Genomic DNA, 19,364 nt, shown 5'->3' on the forward strand with positions numbered 1-19,364 from the left:
AAGGACAGCCAAAGCTGTGCCTGATGTAGCAACCACCACAGAAGAACACACTAAGTAAATCCTGATTCTACACCATAGCTTAGTTCCATCCATGAATGTGAGCTGCTTTGTAGATCAGCTTTCTCCAACCTGATGAGCTTCAGGACTACAATTCCCATCATCCCTGACCTATGGTCATACCACCTGGGGATGATGGGAGTCCAAAACGCCCAGAGGGCACCACCAAGTTGGGGAAGGCAGCTTTAGATTATCTCCTGCAGCATGAAGTGCTGCAAGATTCCAACTCTGAAAACAGAAATCAAGATTTAGAAATCCAGAAATACTTCAGCAGTTTCTTGCCTTACACCCCCTGCCTTGCTTTTCTTCACAGACCTGTTTATTTACGTATATTGTAAGTCTGCAGATAGGGTTTTGTCACAGTTAATCTTATGTTAGCATATTGTACAGTGCCTTCCTTTAAAAAAATGCTTCAGAAATAATAAGATATTATTATAATATTGACTGTAGCCAGCTTTCTTGTTTTCTACTTTGCAACAAACAAATGCTCACAAAAGGTTAGCTCCATCTTTATGAAGCCAGTAACCTTTGGAAAAGGCTTGACAGTATTAAAATTCCAAATGATGCTACCTGAAGCATTAGGAGCCAGCAGAAAATATGGACATGGAAAACAGGATGTACGTGTGTGTCTTTGTGCGTGTGTACATGCCAGAGCAGGGCAGAGGTGAGAATTTAAGTCTAACAGCCAGAGCTGTACAATGTGACTATACATATTGGGAGTTTGGCACGTGCCACTCAAATTCATTCATTCGTGTAAACATTACTCAAAGCAATGCTTCCATATATGACTTTAAGAACTGAAAGTTTGCAAATGCAATCTGTGCTTTTAGAACTAAGATCAAAGTTCCAGAAAGAAGGGATTCCTAGCAGCAATGCCTCCTTAACTGCATTACATTTTAGAGGATTAAAAGCGAAGAATATGCAATTCTGCCTATCAAGTTTGCAGAAGTCCCTGGCAGGCACAGGCCAACCCTTTGCAATTTATCAAAAGAGATTATGAAGTTTGTTCTTCATAATCTCTAAACAATAAGATCCCCACTGGCTCTTGCACCTGAGAGAGACCTATCTGATCTAATCTGTGTTAGATTAGCACAATGTGCTTTAAATGTGTTTTGGGAAAATATGACTAGTTCAGAATACAACAACTGGGATACTGACAAATGTTCATCAGAAAGACCATAATTCACTGGTGCTGAAACAAACTGCACTGGCCTCCAATTTATTTCTGGCCGAAAGTACTGGCTGTGACCTCTAAAGTCCTAAGAGGCCCTTTGTCTATGTGAATCTGCCTGCCTATTAAGGTTATCTTCTGAAGCTCTTCTCCGAGCATCTCCCTATTCAGTCGTTGGGTGGGGTCTTCTTCCACTGGGGAGCCCTGTTTACAGAACAGTCTCCGCATGGATGTTCAGCAGACACTTCCTTGATTAATGTCTTAGGCTGCCTTCATAAGAACATAAGAAAAGGCCTAGTGGATCAGGACAGAGGAACATTTGGTCAGCATCCTGTGGCCAACCAGATGCCTGTGGGGAGCCCACAAGCAGGACCTGAGCACAAGAGCATTCCCCACCCCAACCATTGTTTCCAGACACTGGTATTCAGAAACATAGCCTTTACCATCATGAACTTTGTCTAATCCTCTTTTAAAGCCATCAAATTGGTCACCGCCACTGCTTCCTGTGGCAGCGAGGTCCACAGTTTAACTACATGCTCTGCAAAGAAGTACTTTCTTTTACAAAGAAGCACCTCCCTATCTGAAACACCACAATGCTTTAAGCCTTCCTCCTCTGGAGCCCAGCTTACTTGACAAGCAAATGTGTCTACACAAAGTATATTCTCGCTATATTATCTTCAGAACTTTTAAAGGTCACAAAGACGTGTCACTGCCGCTTCTTGTACACTCCTGGTTACTTGTGTTTGGATGTACTGGGAATCCATGGCACGTTCAGCACCACAGAGACAGAGTCTACTGGGAACATCTCGTGTGCAAGATAGCACAAGAAGGCACATAATGCATTTTCGACATGTCCCCCAAAGCATGATATATCTTAACAACAACCCCCTCATTTCTACAAATAATGTCAGGGATGGGGAGCCTCAAGCCCTCTAGATGTTGCTAGACTACAATTCCCATCATGCCAAGCCACTGGCCATGCTTACTGATGGGAATAGGAGTTCCAACACCACCAGAAGCACAGATTCCCCATCCCTGAAGTACACATAGATGATGTTTGCACACTCTTAAAAGAACATGGCTTTTCAGAACCTTAATGCATATGTGTTAAATCTACAATTCTCAGTGACATTCTCCAGCTAAACAACACTCAGTTATCAGCATTTCAGATTCCAAAATAACGTATTAAAAATAAAAATAAAAAAGAGCTAGAAGATGTTGAACAGCTTGTATTCCCAAGGAACAGAGGGTGGGATGGGATGAAAGCTCCATGAGAAAATGAAAGCTGCTAATCTGTTTTCCAAGTGAAACATTTGAGGTGATTGCTCTAACCTGGGGCACAGTACATTCTCTCTATGGCATCGTTGTCACAGGAATCTTCAACCTCACTCCACCTGCTAAAATACGTTAGCTGAATGTGTCCTAAAAACAAAACGACAGGAGAAATCAAAACATTTTTCCCTTCCATTTTCTGCAGAAGTGAACTGTAATTACTCCTTTTGTAGCTAAAAACAGTATCATTAAGAATAATGGCATCATTAAGTACTAGAAGCTATTACTGGGGGTGAATTTGCTGCATTGATAATGAAGCTCTAGACAGGAAATGAAGATACTAATTACAAGATAAAACGCCTACTCAGTTAATTGGAAGCAACAGCGAATAAAAAGAAATGCATTTGCAGAAGTTCCTGACCTCGATCATTCAATAAGATGTTGTTTGGGTTCAAATCACGGCACACAATTCCTTCTCGATGCAAGGCATCAAGGGCTACTACCATTTCAGCTGCCCATCTCTGAACGCAGCCCTCAGGGAGGTAAAATCTGGAGGTTAGCGCTAATCTCTCGTCGAGGTCCTGAAATATCTGGTGTATCTCATTCTCTCCTCTGCCCCTCGCACCCGACTCTTTGCGTTCTGCTTTGTGCAACATAGCAGAGGCGGTTTCCTCTTTACTCAAGTCTTCTGCCTGATCAGAAAACAGCAGAACAGCTTCGTTGTCCAAATCTAAGCTGCGTTCTTCAGCACCCGCTTGCGCCTTAGAAGTCAGCAACCTTCCCTGCACACTGAATGCGTCCAGTGATGACGCAGAGGCTGCTCCAAGCCCTCCAAAGAGAGCCCTATCCCCAGAGCCAACTGGGTCACTAGCAGCTCTGTGGAATGTCCTGATCGCTTCCTGAGTGTCTTCTCCCACCACCTGGTCCACCTTTGGCTCAAGGCCTCCTCTGCATTGCTCTGCGCTGTTATTCAGTTGCAAGACGTCAGGGGTTTCCAAAAGTTTGCTTTCCAAATTGTCACCCTTCTGCTCCACCAGCTTAGCCGGCCTGTCTGCCGTGGCTTCTTTCGTTTGCTCCGTGAGGCCTGGCAGGTTGACCAGAAGGTCAGGTCTTCCTTCGTCCACGCTACTCACATCGTCGAAGGCGACATCCTTGAAGGAGATCACAGGCACTGAGTCATTGGAGCCCCTGCTGATTGTGTCCTGGTAGGCAGGGCCCAGTTTGGTTTCTATGGCATCAAGGCTCTTATCCTGATCTGGCATGGACAAAAACTGTTTCAAAGACTCAGATTTTAAGCTGTAAAGTTTATCTCCAAAATCCAGCCCCAGGTGTTCACTGGCACTGTCTTTGCTGTCAATTCTGAAGAATTCCATGGGACTGTTCTTGGATTTGCTTAACGATTCTGATATTCGGGTGGGACTAACAATTTCTTGATCAACGTCGTCGGCAAAAAAGTTTACTTCCTGAGATGTGAATGGGGACCCCAAATTCCCACTGGCAGGCTCATCACGTGCCTTGATGCCTCCCTGTTCTTTGGTAATGAGAGTGCCATTGTCTGTTTTCAGAATAGGCTCCTCATTTAACGATCCGGGGTCGACCTTTTCTTGACCATATTCATTGCATAAGGTTAGATAACTTGTAGTGCATTCTTCCTCTGAACTGGACCCCGAATCAATCCACTTGAGGGAACTTTCCTGGCCATCTTCCTGGTTACTACTGCCATCTTGAGAACTTGGAGTGAGACTGGTCTTCAGCGGTAACACCTTCAGCATGTTACCACCATTACTTCCTCTAGAGTCAATGCTACTGCCAATATCTTGAGGGCTAGGAGTTGCCTGGTGCAAATGTATTTTGGTAGAACTCGATCTTCTGGATTTGGGGTCTTCAAAGCTTTCTTCGGGGCTTCTGTTGAGGAACTTACTGATATAAGACCACAGCTTGCCTCCTACAACAAATAAAGTAATTGGGATTAATTGTGTTTCCTTTACAGACATGCATGTCAGGAAAACATCAAATTGCCCTTGGTTCCAAATGCTAGGTTAAGAAATAAACAACCCTAGGTTGTTGCACCCATGGTTAAGAATGGTTGAAAGCAAGAGAAGAGGCTGAATGCCCATATGACAGATAGTCCATACTATGTTTCAGTCTGCTTCTAATCCTCTAACCCTGCTTAGACAAATTAGCAATATATCTGCACTGACCATCTCGTCAAGCCCTTCCCATCTCCAACCTTGCAAACAAGCAACTGTCAAGAGTTGCCTGCCTTACTCTTACCTTTAAATGAGCATCAATTAGCTTTAAGTTGGACCCCAAATGGAAGACTTCAGGAAGCATATTATTGCTAGTTGACTGTAACTGTTTCTCTCTTGTGCATTTATTTACACAAATTTGTATGAAACTTAAAGCATAAAATCTCACAATATATAAAAATATATACCATGCCACCAGGCAGTAATAAGCAAATGCTATCAAACCGGGTCACACTACAGAGAAAGCTTTTGTGAACAGGGAAGTCAGATGACACAATCATCTGAAATCATCTGTTTGGTTTGGTTTTTATGATCTAATATATTTATATTTATGTTTTTAAATGTGTTGTAGGAGACCTTCAGGTAACAAGCACCTAACAAGCTTAACAAATCATAAACTTACTGCAGGGAGGAGGAGGAGCAACAGCAAGAGGAGGAAGAGGATGTCTGATTAATATTAATTAATATTAATAGGCAGGTAGGGAATACAATGTGAAATATCACTAGAAATTCTTTTGAGCTCTCAGAGTCAGGGGCATGTATTTACTAAAGTCCAACTGTTAACGTTTACTTTTACAAACTCGCCCACCTACCCATTGTGTTCTTTCCTTTCCATGGAGGTTTTCTAGTTCTTAAATCCTTATGAACATATGATGCTACCTTATAACATCAGGCTGTTAATCCACCTAGCCTTGTATTGAGTATTCTGGCTGGTGTCAGGCACTAGCCATTCTTATCTCTTCCTACCTTATTCTTCTAAACAGAGTTGCTGGGACCTGAGACCTTCTGCATGTGCTCTTTCCGCAAGAATTCTATCCCTTAAGAATTCATACCTAGTAGAAACAAAGCTTAAATATGTGCAACTGGATTTGCTTGCTTTCAGCTATTTACTCCCCCCCTCCCCTGCCTCCTTTCACTGTGTCCCACCCATCTAAATTTAGATTTTAAACTCTTGGGGGAAAGGGACCTGCATTTTGCTCTACAAAGTGCCATGTTTACTGATGCCGCTTTATAAATAATTGGCATCATCATAAATACAATTAATTTCAGATGCTTTCTGAAACCTGTCATTACTCTGATCAATGCACTCCCAAAAGTTAGGAAAAAACCACCGCAGAACTGTTTTTAGAAGCTGTGAGTGAAAATAAAGGAAAACCCCATTTTCGATGTTGATGCACACCTCGATGTTCAACCAATGAAAATCATTTGAATATATCGTCATTTCTGTATGAATGTTATGGAAAAGGCACCAAAGTAAAAATATGTAAACAATTAAAAAATAATAATAGTTGGGTTAGAGAGAAACAGAATCAATGATTTTATTTCATACAAAGAAACCTCAAAATGCCCAATCTAGGTTACAGAGGAGCAATATTTCCTTCTGGGTATGTAATTATGTCTTTATGAATGACACACTAATAATCTTTTCTATCTTGTACTGCGATGGATAAGATCAATTAAATGCATTAGGCAGAGCTGGTGCACTACTCGCCATCTAATGCATGTAAAAATATCAGGGGGTTGGGAAATCAATCGATGCATAGGAGTTTCCTTAAATATTGCACCTTATTAGCAATTAGGAAAGGTTCATAGGTAGCTTTGCCTGCAAAAGGTCCCAGGTCCAGTCCCTTGCATCAGCTGCCTAATAGACACTTTCCATGTCAGCACAATTGGTGAGGCTAAGATTGGGGTCTTCTCATCTCCATACACACCGCCCAGGTTTGCACCCTGGAAAGGTCACCCCAGTGCTGCTAACACAGTGGTCTGACTTCACCCCTGAAGGGACACTCCATTGTCTCTTGGGGCAGATGGACACCAACACCCATCAACTTTTAGATGTGTTTTATTTATTATTCATGACTACTTTGTTATGTTTGTAATTATGTAAATCTTCTCATGTTGTAAGCTGCACTGAGACACACCACCCCCAAGCTAGATCCAGGTAAGAGCCATCTCTCAAAAGTGGTTTATATTTACTGAACAATTTTTGTGTCAAGCTAAAAAGAGTCTTCGGGGGGGGGCACGTGCTTCCTGCTTTGTGTCCATGGAACAAAATGTACGGCGGGCAGTACTTCTGACTAGAGACGTCAGAGCAGTCTACTGAAAATGGGGATGGGGCAGAGACTGAAGGAGGTTCACTTATTTGTCCCCTGTCTGGAACAGAAATCAATCCAGGGAATATGACTGATATTCACTGTTGTTTCGCTCAGTGCACAAAACAATACACAATTGATTATCCCACCACCGCTTAATTTACAGTGTGCTTCCTTTGCACTAAAATGAACAGGTCAGAATAATTTAATGGCAAGATAATGTGAAATGAATAATGTCGTTTGGGGCAGAAGATGAACTGCAGTGTTAAAGAAACAGTGCTGCACTGAGACGAAGACACGGCAGAATGGAAAACAGTGCCTTTCTACATCCACACGCAAGACCCTTAAGAATGTAGACAGGAAAGATATAAGGCTACTATAGTATTGTCCTGCTACAATATCAGCGTCTGCTAACAGGAAACATCTTCATTTTGAAGTTTCTTGAGTGCTTTCCAGATGGATATGAACTCCAGCTTGTTTATGCTTAAAAAGAGTTGACACTTTCTAACAGCCACTTAAACTCCGATATCCGTCAAAGCCCTTCGCACCCCTTGCCCCCCAGACTGTTTTAAAGGAGTCTGGGGGGCCAGGGGTGGGGAGGGCTTTGACGGATATCAGCGTCTAAGTGGCTGTTGGGAAGTGTCAACTCTTTTTAAGCATAAACAAGCATCTGTTTCAACAATTTCTGGCACTGACACCGCTAAGTAGTAGTGAAGCCTCAGATTGGCTTTCCATCACATTACATCTAGCCAAGTGCTTTGTGACATAGCTAACAGACACTTTATGGATGTCCTCGTCTTTAACAAGACATTTAATACATCGTGACCAAGATGTTGCGGGAGAGACAGTGGGGGGGAGGAAGAGAGAAGAGATAAGGTTCTACTAAGATAAGGTTTTACTAGATTGATCTATGATGTCTGGATACGACTGCTGCTTGCTGTTGCTTGGAGTCTGGTTTCCAGAATGCAGCTCATGATTTCTAAAACATGACTGGATGGATATATTCCGGAATTAAGTAAAAGTGAAAAAAGGGGGGCAAGAGGAAACAAACTTTGGCAATCCCACCCACCATTACATGAGATTTTGGCTTTAGGGGCAATCCCCGGAACGTAACCCCACGCAAACTGAGGGATTGCTGTATAGAGATATTAGCAGCAATGTAATTTTTTTAGGCTCCATTCAGGGCTAATTAAATGTAAGAAATATTTAAATCCCTGTGTTATTCAGGTGGGCGGGGGGAGTTAATAAGTAATTATTCTTTGCCACCTGTTCCCTGAACATACCAGCAAATTTCCTAAAGACACGGAAGCCACCACTCTGCTGTGCTGCTTTCAACTCCTATGTGATGCCATTGGCTATTTTTCCTTTTAGAAAACCAGATCAGCTGTTGACTGTGGAAACTCAACAAAAAGCTTGCTTTCAAAAATAAAATAATAATAATAAATAATTAAAAGCAGCAGTGATTATTCTTGTATGGATGCTAGGTATATTAACCACAGAACAGAAACCGGCTCATTTGCCGAAGATTACAAGGGGTTTAACTTCTCCCATGCTAACATGCATTTAAGCACTAGCCTGGTAGGCAAGGGCAATATGGACTTGTATGCAGGCGAGTTCAGGGAACTAGTATGGGCTGGTGAAGGGAAGGCAGAGTGCTCTGTCTCTTGTCTGCATCCAGCAAGGAAACCAAGTGGGTTGCCCAAAGAAGGAAGCCCTTAATCCCAACATCCAGCACAGAAATGCAGCAGGCGGCTGTAAGGCGAACAGAGTTCTTTATCCTGTCTCTGCAAGCCTTCAACAGGTAAGCAGGGCCATCCCTAACCATTAGGCAGAGTGAGACGACTGCCTCAAATGCAGGGGAGTGCGAGAGTGAGACAAGAGCTATGTGTGCCACACAGCCCCGAGAAGAAGAAGAGAAGAGTTTGGATTTGATATCCCACTTTATCACTACCCGAAGGAGTCTCAAAGCAGCTAACATTCTCCTTTCCATTCCTCCCCCACAACAAACACTCTGTGAGGTGAGTGGGGCTGAGAGACTTCAGAGAAGTGTGACTGGCCCAAGGTCACCCAGCAGCTGCATGTGGAGGAGCGGAGGCACGAACCCGGTTCACCAGATTATGAGTCTACCGCTCTCTGCTGCTCTCTGGTGAGGTGGACGCTGCCCCATCAGCATTGATGAACTCTGACTATGGTCAGTTTCTGTCCATGGAATGAGGGGGTTGGGGGGACCAGCTTGCCCTTCACTTCATCAGCAGCAACTGTGTATTGAGGAAGTTAGCTATTTTTGCCAGCTGGGGAGTTCTGCGGGTTTATTTACCAGGCTGCTTTAAAACAGGGCTATGTTCAGAGGTCGCCTACCTGCTACGAATCAGACATGGGGGGCAGAGGTCAGGTGTTGCCTTCAGAGCCTGCTTTTGGGATTTCTAGAGGTATCTGGATGGTTACAGTTGGAAATGGGGTGCTGGACCAGATGGAACTTTGGATCTGAGCCAGGAGTACTCTCCTTATAGTCTAATGGCAGGAGCAAGGAACATGTGGCTGCCCAGATGTAGCTGGGCTACAACCTATCTGAGAATATCATCACTGCTTTGCACAACACATTTCATTTTGAAGGCTGATTAAGCAGCCACCTTGCACACACCATCGCCTTGCACACTCACAGCTGGGCTGGGGGTTTTGAGCACTGCCACTTTCGAAATGCAGCAACGAGCAACATATTAGAAAGCCAAAAGGGTTCTGCTGTCATTAAGAAACTGCCTCAAAGTAATGTATATATCACAAACTCAATAAAAATTTCCGGGTCAGGACAGGGACTTGCTGCCGCTCAATATGGGTCGCAATATGGCAAGTGCACCACATTGCTCCAGAAACATAAAAAAAACCACACATTACAAATCCCAGGTGCATGACTTGCATAGGAGATTCATACGCACTAAAACAAGCCATGAGTTAGCATGGCAGTACAAATGCTCAGGTTGGCTGGGGTTTAGTGCCAGCAGTGGCGAAAAAGGCTTCCCCACATCCCACCCTCAAACTTTTATCTGGTACTGGGGTCCGCTTAAACTGAGAGCTGTTGCCCTCCTGTGTTTTGGTGCTTCATGAGGGTTGGGGAAAACTTCCAAGACAAGCGCAAAAATGCAAAAAGTGGGAACTGCACATAGCAAGCGATTCGGAAAGAGGCGTGTGGCATTTATGTGCTTTGCAGCCGTGCCTCCGAAACCTCTGGCTTGAAAGACAGCCCTCTAACTCCGGGATGCTGCTGACTGAAAAGCCAGCATCGTTCTCCTCCTCCTCCCCTCCCCAATCCCTCCTGCAAGAGATCTGAAGCGGCAGACCCACCTTCCGCATGGCGCAGTACAAGGAAGACCGACTCCTCCGAGATGATGTACTTGTGCAGGGCCACCATGTTGGGCACACAGCGGGGGATGATGGTCTTTCTCTTCCTGCTGTACTCGCTACTTTTCCTTAGACCCTGACAGAGAACAAAAAGGTCAGTTGTACCCTCAGTTGCCTTTGCAGCATGCTGTGCTTGGTGTTTATCAACCAAACTAATCTATCTGAGTTACTCCAGGCTTCAGAGAAGCCACTCATCTGCTGCTCTATGGCCCTCGGTCCCCCGAGGCCCTGCTGATGGCATCTGGCACAGGTCCAGAGAACAGAAGATGGCACAAAGCTCCCATTAAAATCAATTACATGGGTCAATGTTTTCATTAGAATCTCTCGCAAACCAAGTCATCAGGATGACACTCTGTTATTTCCCCGTGACCTTTTTTAAAAAATCTATTTTGGAGGGTGGGTGGGTGCCGTGCTTTAAGTTGGAAAGTAAGGTGCAAATTTTTACATCCACCCACGTTTCATAGGCAAGCCTTCCCCCCTACACACACACACACACTCCGACCCACTTTTAATGGGTTAGGAGCAAGCACACACCACTCTGTCTTTCCCTCAGCTTGATGGCGTGACACGGTTTGTTTCCCAAAGAGGTTATTACTTCAAAAGGTGGCACGGGCAAAGGGAAGCGTGATGAGGGGAGCCTTGCTGCTGGTAAACATACAGATAAAATGTGTTTCAGGAAACTAAACCAGGTTTTGCCAGCTTGGTGCCCTCCAGATGTTTTGGAGTTGTGGTCCTAAAAATCTGGAGGGCACCAGATTGGCAAAGGCTACACAAAGGTCATAAGCATCCATTTGATGGCTTCACATTGCGCATTTTGTTTTACAAACTTGCTAAGAGGAGACAGGAGGAGGAGGTGTTGCATTGCCATCCTTAGCTGACACAGACCTCATGGAACACCTTTTCCTATCATAATCTCGGGCACAACAATAAAAGGCATCACAGATGGTTCAGGGGAGGCGGATATCCTGAAAGTGGAAAGTGGGGGACTTTTTTCAGCCTGACGGTGTCATGCGATTTCCCCTTGTGCGCTAAACTCCACAAACAGGATGGAAACCAGGGGGGCTCATATTCGCTTCTGGGCGCCACACGCCAGTGGTTGGCAAGGCCAGAAGCAAAAGTCGTCAGAGGTAGGAATGTAACATTTGCCTTTGTTCAGTACTATTATTATTATTATTATTATTACTTATTAAATTTTTATACCGCCCTATACCCGTATATCTCAGGGCAATTCACAGCATAAAGCTACAATATAAAAAATACATAATAAAAATAAGAACAAAGACATACACCTCCCCTTCCACAACACATTTAAAGGGGTATCGGATGTTCAATCAGCCAAAGGCATGGTTGAAGAGGAACATTTTTGCCAGGCACTTAGAGGGGTACAATGAAGGCGCCAGCCCAACTTCCCGGGGGAGAGCATTCCACAAACAGGGAGCCACTGCAGAAAAAGCCCGTTCTTGGGTTGCCACCTTCCAGAGCTCTCCTGGAGGAGGCAGGCGAAGAAGGCCATCAGAAGGTGATCTCAGGGTCCGGGCAGGTTCATATGGAGAGATGTGGTCCTTAAGGCTCGTTTCTACACACATACCTCTCTATCCTCCATGCAGACAAGCAAGAGGCTCTATTTTGTGTTGATGCCAACTGAGCCTCACCAACTCAGGAGACAACCAGCAATACTCTGACAGATGATCTCAGTGATCAAGCTGGGATATAGGGGTTCAGGTGGGCCCCTAAGGTACCCTGGACCTAAGTTGTTCAAGGCTTTATCAATTAGTGCCTGTGGCACTTTGGGGTCTTGATTTTGTTGACTGAATCTGTGGGCAGGCGAGGAGACAAACATCAGCGCACCAAGTGATATAGGAAAAAATAATGACTTACCTTCAGTATAAATGTCTGCTGTGTCCTAGTATCCATTACCAGCAAAACCTAAATGAAACCAGCAATTACAAAAATGCAGGCAATTTGTATGAGCTTTCATGGAACAGCTCTTATGGCTTCCTCTCTGCATATCAGAGAGTACAAGACCCCCGCAAAGGAACTCTACAAAAACCCTCGAAAATAGGCAACAACTCATTGCATTTTTAGAAAAACAGTAATGCTGCAAAGGCTTAACAAGACAGTGGGTCATTCAAGAATGCAACGTGATAGTGGGGTGTATCAGCTTTTACACACCAGTACACAACACCCAAACTCCCACTTGATTTTAGAGTGTTTGCTATCTACTATTTTAATTATGTGTATGTTCCCACCCAGGGACCACTGACTTTGCTGCTTTGTTTTGAGAGGGGCATTACAGAGAACCAGTTTACCACAGCAGGAGAACAATGTATGAGCTACAGAGGAAGAAGCAACTTTTAATAGGAGTCTTATCTGCTGTGCAAATCAGACCTTTGGAGAATATGATTGCATCAGCTTAGAACAAAATCGAGAGAAGTCCACTTTCTTCTCAAATATGATGAACACAGCCACAGCTACACCACCCTCGCCCAATGTGTTAGCATTACCTTTGTCAACGCTAATGTCCTGGTTTATCTCATAGTCATAAATGGTTGGGTGATGACACTTAATCTGGGCTTGTATTTACTGAATATCCAAAGTGTAAACTTGCTACAGGGAAGCCCATGGTTAGCTTCGGTCCTTATCCAGTGTCAATTATCCAGATACTCTGAACGCAGAAACCTGCAAGTGGTCAGCACTTCCAGAATCTTGTTTGATCCTCATACCAAGATTTCCCCCAAAGCTAAAGAGCTTCTGCTGCAGAACTCATTTAGAGCATGATCCATATGCGTATTGTGGACATTTACAGATCTCATATATAGTAGGGCTGCCATATGTCTGGAATTTCCCAGTCATAGCCGGGATTCATCCGCTAAAAATGGTGTCTGGCTGGAATTATCGGGAAGCGGCTAAAATATCCAGGAAAACCCGGGCATATGGCAGGCCATATTGGCAATGTTGATTTTCTGGCAATTTCCCTAAAAAAAAATAGGTAAAAACTTCCATTTTATTTTATTTTCTTGAGGGGGGGAAAGCTCAACAACTTCTGCATCTGGATTTTCACTTTCTGAAATATGGCAACCCTAGTATATAGTTTATTTGCGTATTGTAAATTATCTATTATTCTATTATTTATCCCATTTAATACAGTGAAGACTTCCAACAACATGCAATGAAAACAACATTCAATAAAAGTTCCAGAATGCTAGATAATAATCCTAGCTTCATGGAGAACAGTAACAAAATGGTGTGGCATATTCATGTTCATGCCCAGAATAGTCACTCTATTCCCTCTTCCACCCATTTTCTATGACCCGCGCCTCTGCCAACAGACAGTCATCACTCTTAGCCCATTGAACAGGCTCAGTTCTTGCCATGATGTTTTTGAGGTGTTCTCCCTCCCCGCAGTCTCCCCACTCCCTGGAAATACTATTTGTACTTCGGAAAACCCTAGGGTTCGTTCCCAAATGGGATGGTACTTTTCCTTGCAGGTGCATAGTGCCATTTTGGCTACATGAAGAACAGCACTCAGATAAATGAATTCACTTCTACCATACACATACACACAAGTGCTGATTCTACGTCCCTAGGTTGGTGAGTTTCCCATCAAGATTTTATAAGATTGCAAATCAGGGCTATTTAAAAGCAGACTAGGAACTGATAGGATAAATCATAGCAGGAAAATTGAGCTGTGGTCTCCCTGTTTAGCCACAAGGCAAGGGTGGAAAAGACATGCCAAATTAAAATAGATAAAAATGCTTAGAAAGTGATACATCAATTTTCCCAGGGACTTTGTCTTTTCAACCAAGTTTGTTTTCAGCTAGCTAACATTCACATTGAGGCAGTAAATACAAGAACATATGTGATTTTTTTTTAAATGTGCCCTTTGACTGTCAATTTTTCCCAAACAGGTGTTGGTTAAATGATTATAAATTGGCCCCTGGATACACCTCTTCAACTGAGCCGTACAGGACTGGAGATAATATAATTAGAGTAAAAACATCAGGCTGGTGAATGCTTTCCATCTGCTTGGCAATAATGTTTAGTTAACAATAGTCTTTAAAAAGAAGCACCTTCAACTTCCCTTCTTAAAGTTATTTATAGGGCCATTCTTAACACCCCAGCACTCTTGCTAACAAGAGCTTTAGCCACTTGGAAATTATAAGCCATACGGCTAATTCCGAAAAAGAAACGTCTGCACACAACATCTGCAGCTCTCCAATTTTAAATGAAGCAACCTCATTTTAGAGTCATTTCTTAATGAATGGGCCTACGACTCTGTATTAATATTATCATTGCATACACAAAGATCATAAGGAGCCAAGCATTTATTTTGGGGAGGGGGGGAATACCAACACAAGGCTAATCGGTAGTGAAGCCGTCAGCATAAAGGACAGAATAATAGCTTCTTTAACCCACAAGAGGGCTGGATCATTTGTAGGCTAGAACATACCAATTTAACAACACTGCTCATGGCTTTGCTCACCTTTATAAAGACAAAAATCTAATTTGGACTAATTTGATATGATCGTCTTCCCAATCAAAAGCGCCCAACACAGACTTTCATTTCAGGATAAAACAACTGCTGTAACCAAGCCGTCATGAAATAATTACCTTTGATAGCATATCATTATTGGGACAAATACCATTAAAAGAATGCTCCCTTTAATTCTTCCCAACTAGTATGTGGGGTGGCTCTTAATTGTCTAAGCAGGAGTAGGTCACATGTTGACCATAAGCCACATGCAACCATCAGGTGCATAGTCCAACTCTTCCTCCACAAATGACCTTGAGGACAGCTCACCCACATCCTATTCTTGTCAACTGCAGAAGCGCCATTTTTGCTGAGCTTTGCCAACTCAAAGCTGGAAACAATGGCCAACCACTTTGTCAAGCACTGCTCACCAATCTTCCATCTCCTCCTATTGTTCACGTCGGGCCTTGATGGAATCAGGCACCAATTTACTTGCAACTGTGAAAATTCTACACTCAAAATTCACCAGCGAGGCTAAAAAGAGGAATGCCAACCCTAACAATACACACTTCCATTTTGTTTTAACAGAGAACTGTTCCTTTTAGCAGCCTTTTTTTTAGTAAAGGTAAATGACCTTTGGATGGTTAAGTCCAGTCAAAGGTGTCCATGGGGTGCGGCACTCATCTCACTTCAGGCCGAGGGAGCCAGCGTTTGTCCGCAGACAGCTTTCCGGGTCATGTGGCCAGCATGATTAAACCGCTTCTGGCACATGAGAACATCGTGACGGAAATCAGGGTGCACGGAAACGTCCTTTACCATCCCACCACAGTGGTACCTATTTTTCTACTTGAACTGATATGCTTTCGAACTGCTAGGTTGGCAGGAGCTGGGACAGAGCAACAGGAGCTCACTCTGTCACATGAATTCAAACTGCCAACCTTCTGATTGGCAAGCCCAAGAGGCTCAGTGGTTTAGACCACAGTGCCACCCGCATCTGTTTCCTTTTTTAGTAAATAGCGTAGAAGCAGAAGTCAGTCATTTGTGTTTAATAGGGCTTCCATAGAAATGACCAGGAGTCAGTCATTTGTGTTTAATAGGGCTTCCCCTTGTTTTTATGTCTTTAGGGTTGCCATCTAAATCTTCACCTGGCAAAATTAAGATGTTTTGACCAGGGAGGCTTGAGGAATATGATTTCTGTGAATTCCGATGTGAACTGACATGCCCTGCTGGGTGAATTGTGAAGATCAGAATATAATTATCCTTCTGATTTTTTACTTTCCCAGATTTGGTGATATGGTTCTCAGCTAAAAAAGATTTTTTAAAAAAATTAAATGCCCATGCAGTTGTTATTGAGTTAAGAGACTCCATCAGTGTGATAAGTTGCATGGCTGCACCTGTAAAGGTAAAAAAGGTAAAGGACTCCTGGATGGTTAAGTCCAGTCAAACTTAACTGTGGAGTGCAGCACTCATCTTGCTTCAGTGAACGTGACATCTGAAAACGAGCCCTGATTGTAAAAAAAAAAATAGCTTTCTGAACTCTAAACCAACACAATCACCTCATACTTTAAACCCATGATTAGCTACTACTTATACTAGGACGGAGTGAAGCAGCATCTCAACCCCACTGCCAGCCCTCAAAGAAGTCTGCTAGCAAGTTCTGCCACCAAGGATGCCAGCCTTCCTCGCCATAGCTTAGTGGTAAAGAATCTGTTTTGCATAAAGAAGGTTCTAGGTTCAATCTGCAGCATCCCCAGGTAGGCCTTGAATAAACCCTTGCCTGAAACTCTGGAGAGGCTCTGCCAGTCAGTGTAGACAATACTAAGCTAGACCTATGATCTGACTCAGTACAGTCGTATTCGGAAGTTGAACACCTTGCGAGTCGAACATTTTGGCTTCCAAACACCGCAACCCCGGAAGTGAGTGTTCCGGTTTGCAAATTCTCTTTGGAACCCGAACGTTCGATGTGGGTTCTGCAGCTTCCGATTGGCTGCAGGAGCTTCCTTCAGCCAATCAGAAGCCGCGCCTTGGTTTCTGAACGTTTCGGAAGTCGAACGGACTTCCGGAACGGATTCCGCTCCGCTTCCGAGGTACGACTGTATAAGGCACCTTCATATAGTCCCTTTGCTCTAGTCTAGATGAGCAAAGCAGAAAGAAAAGACTAGGCTATAATCCCCAAAGCGACTATATTTGGACAGGGGCCTCTGGTTCTCTCTGGTTTGCTTTCAACTGCTCTGCAGCCAAAATGGCACCTCTCCATAATGGCGCCCATCACAGTGGGGCTTTGGGACAGGACTCCAGGATCTCACACAGCTATGCAGGGCAGAAGGGCCAGAAAACACAGCAGAGCTGGCGTTCTGCATTTAGAAGCGAACAATTTGATCCACTTTACCATCTAAACAGGGTGTGGGTGGGTGGGTGTGGGTGTGGCTGTCCCCCATAAAGACCATTAAGAACTAAGCCTAAAATGACCAAACTGCACAACTGCCTCTCCGACAACTTAGTGAGGTTTTTTTTATTAAAAAAACCCAGCTGACTACAAAACCTTTACTAATGCTTTAAAGACAAATATGCAGATCACATTGAAACAGTAAGAGGAAAAACCAAGTCAATGCCTTCAAAGGCCTCTTTGTGCTTTGACAGTAGTTTCAGTCTCCAAGTCAGCAGTATAAAGCTCTAAAAATTGCATGTAAAATTAGGACAAATTATTGTAAGTGGAGCAGCAAGGGAACATTAACGATATCTAAGACAGTAACACGGTAATTTCGGAAGAGGGCAGGGCTGCAAAACAAGAAAGAAAGAAATAATCCCATTTTATTTTTACGTCCCCAAAGTTGAGGATTGACACAAATACTGTGATTGTAACTTTGTAACTGTGCAAAGATGTACCATATTTTTTTCCGTGTATTAGACGAGGTTTTTTTGACTAAAAAAATGTGTCAAAAACTGGGGTCGTCCAATACACGGGTAGTGGGGGGGGGGAGCTGTGCGCCACCAGCCAGCTGGCTGACGGGAGCGCAACTTCCCTCAATGCTGCTGCGTGCGGGAAACAATCTAGGGAGTCTTTCTTGACCGCAGCTGCATGGGGAGAGAAGCTCAACAGCTTTGGGCCATCTCCCCTCATTTTCTTAAAACCGAGTCCCCAAAAATAGGGGGGGGTCTTATACATGGGGGCATCTTATAGACAAAAAAGCACAGTACTTCACTGGAAATCAAGGAACCTGCAGCCCATATGGATGCTTTAAAAACATTTCCACTGAAATAAATGGGGTTCAGTCCCAGGATTGCACAGCATTGCAGCCTTGGCTCCTCCAAATGAAGACTTAGGCTGGCAAAATCTAAATTACTCCCCGTTCCACCCCGTCACCATAAAATAAAATAATTGGGATCGAACAGTTTTGTTTACCAAAAAAAAGGAGAAGGGAAGACAAGTTTTGTGAAAATAAATAAATGCATTTTTAAAAAACAAAAACTGGAGGGTTGTTTATTTGTTTTTAAGCTGGAAAATAACCACAATTTAGCCTAAAGAAAAGAGTTGATTTTTAAAAAATAAAAAAACCTTTAAACACACAGAAATTAGCAACTGTTTCGGTATGCTAATTTTTTTTAATTAAAAGATACTTCTGCAGCAAGAGCTCTTTCATATGCACTGCTGACTCTTCATCAAAAGCAAAGTTTCCAACTTAACACCAGCCTAGCTGGTGGCAGCCTGAAGGTTTACCATCTGCTGCCACCCCAAGTCACGGTGGCCACCTTCAGAACATATGCATCAAAGCGCCAAGATAAGAGACAGAAGGAATGCTGCAGAAGTCAGCAGAAAGGGAGGGGAGCCGAAAGCCCAGAGGCGGGCAACAGGCAAGCCACCAGAAAAAGGGAATATGGCGAATTGCGAAGTCACCTTATTCAACTCCCAGCCAAGGTCACAAGGGACACAACTAGATGAACTACGAGCCAGGAATAAAATGCGCCTGTCTCCAGTCGGTTTTTCCTTCAACAGAAACTTGCATAGATGGATTTGGAGGGACAATTTGCATATCTGGGGATAGTAAAACACCCCACAAGGACTTAATTCTGCTTCCCTGGGTCAGTTTTTGTTTGCAAAAGCCCATAAGACATTCAGTGCTTTATGGGAAGATGTGTAGCTCGGTGGTAGAGCATCTGTCTTGCATGCAGAAGGTCCCAGGTTCAATCCCTGGCCTCTCCAGTTTGGGCTGAAAACCCAGAGAGCTGCTGCCAGTCAGTGTAGACCGTACTGAACTAGATGGACCAATAGTCCATCTCGGTGTAAGACAACGTCCTAGGTCTGCACCTCAATACTTTCCATTGGCTGGTGTAAAACAGAATCCCAAATGGAGACCCAGGGAGTATAAAATAAAGAAATTTCACAAAGGTATCTCCGTCGGCAAAACGTGAGACTCTTAAATTTTAGGCTCATGGGTTCAAGTCCAATGTTGGGCAAAAGATTCCTGCACTGCAGGGGTTGGACTTACGATGACCCTTGTGGTCCCTTCCAACTCTACAGTTCTATGCTCTATGAAACTGAGGGTCAGAGTACATGTTTTATGTGAGAATGTGGCAATCACACAGGGTCCCCGGACGTTTGACGGTCTATTGATCCCTGTGCCACCACTGTGATTGCTTCCCCACTGCCACCAACC

At 43.7% G+C, this 19,364-nt stretch overlaps 1 protein-coding gene across 3 annotated transcripts in view; it reads right to left on the minus strand.

Annotated features, from left to right (window-relative positions):
• RPS6KC1 (ribosomal protein S6 kinase C1) overlaps nt 1-19,364 on the minus strand; it is a 92,198-nt gene that overhangs the window by 17,610 nt on the left and 55,224 nt on the right. For all 3 annotated transcript variants that reach the window (XM_053383202.1, XM_053383201.1, XM_053383204.1), the window contains 4 exons: nt 12,117-12,164; nt 10,182-10,314; nt 2,922-4,445; nt 2,561-2,650 (listed from right to left, as the gene is read on the minus strand). In XM_053383202.1, the coding sequence (XP_053239177.1) occupies nt 2,561-2,650; nt 2,922-4,445; nt 10,182-10,314; nt 12,117-12,164 (1,795 nt within the window). The remainder of the gene's footprint in view (nt 1-2,560; nt 2,651-2,921; nt 4,446-10,181; nt 10,315-12,116; nt 12,165-19,364) is intronic.

The sequence above is a fragment of the Podarcis raffonei genome, chromosome 3 (assembly GCF_027172205.1).
Source record: "Podarcis raffonei isolate rPodRaf1 chromosome 3, rPodRaf1.pri, whole genome shotgun sequence".
Taxonomy (NCBI): Eukaryota; Metazoa; Chordata; class Lepidosauria; order Squamata; family Lacertidae; genus Podarcis; species Podarcis raffonei.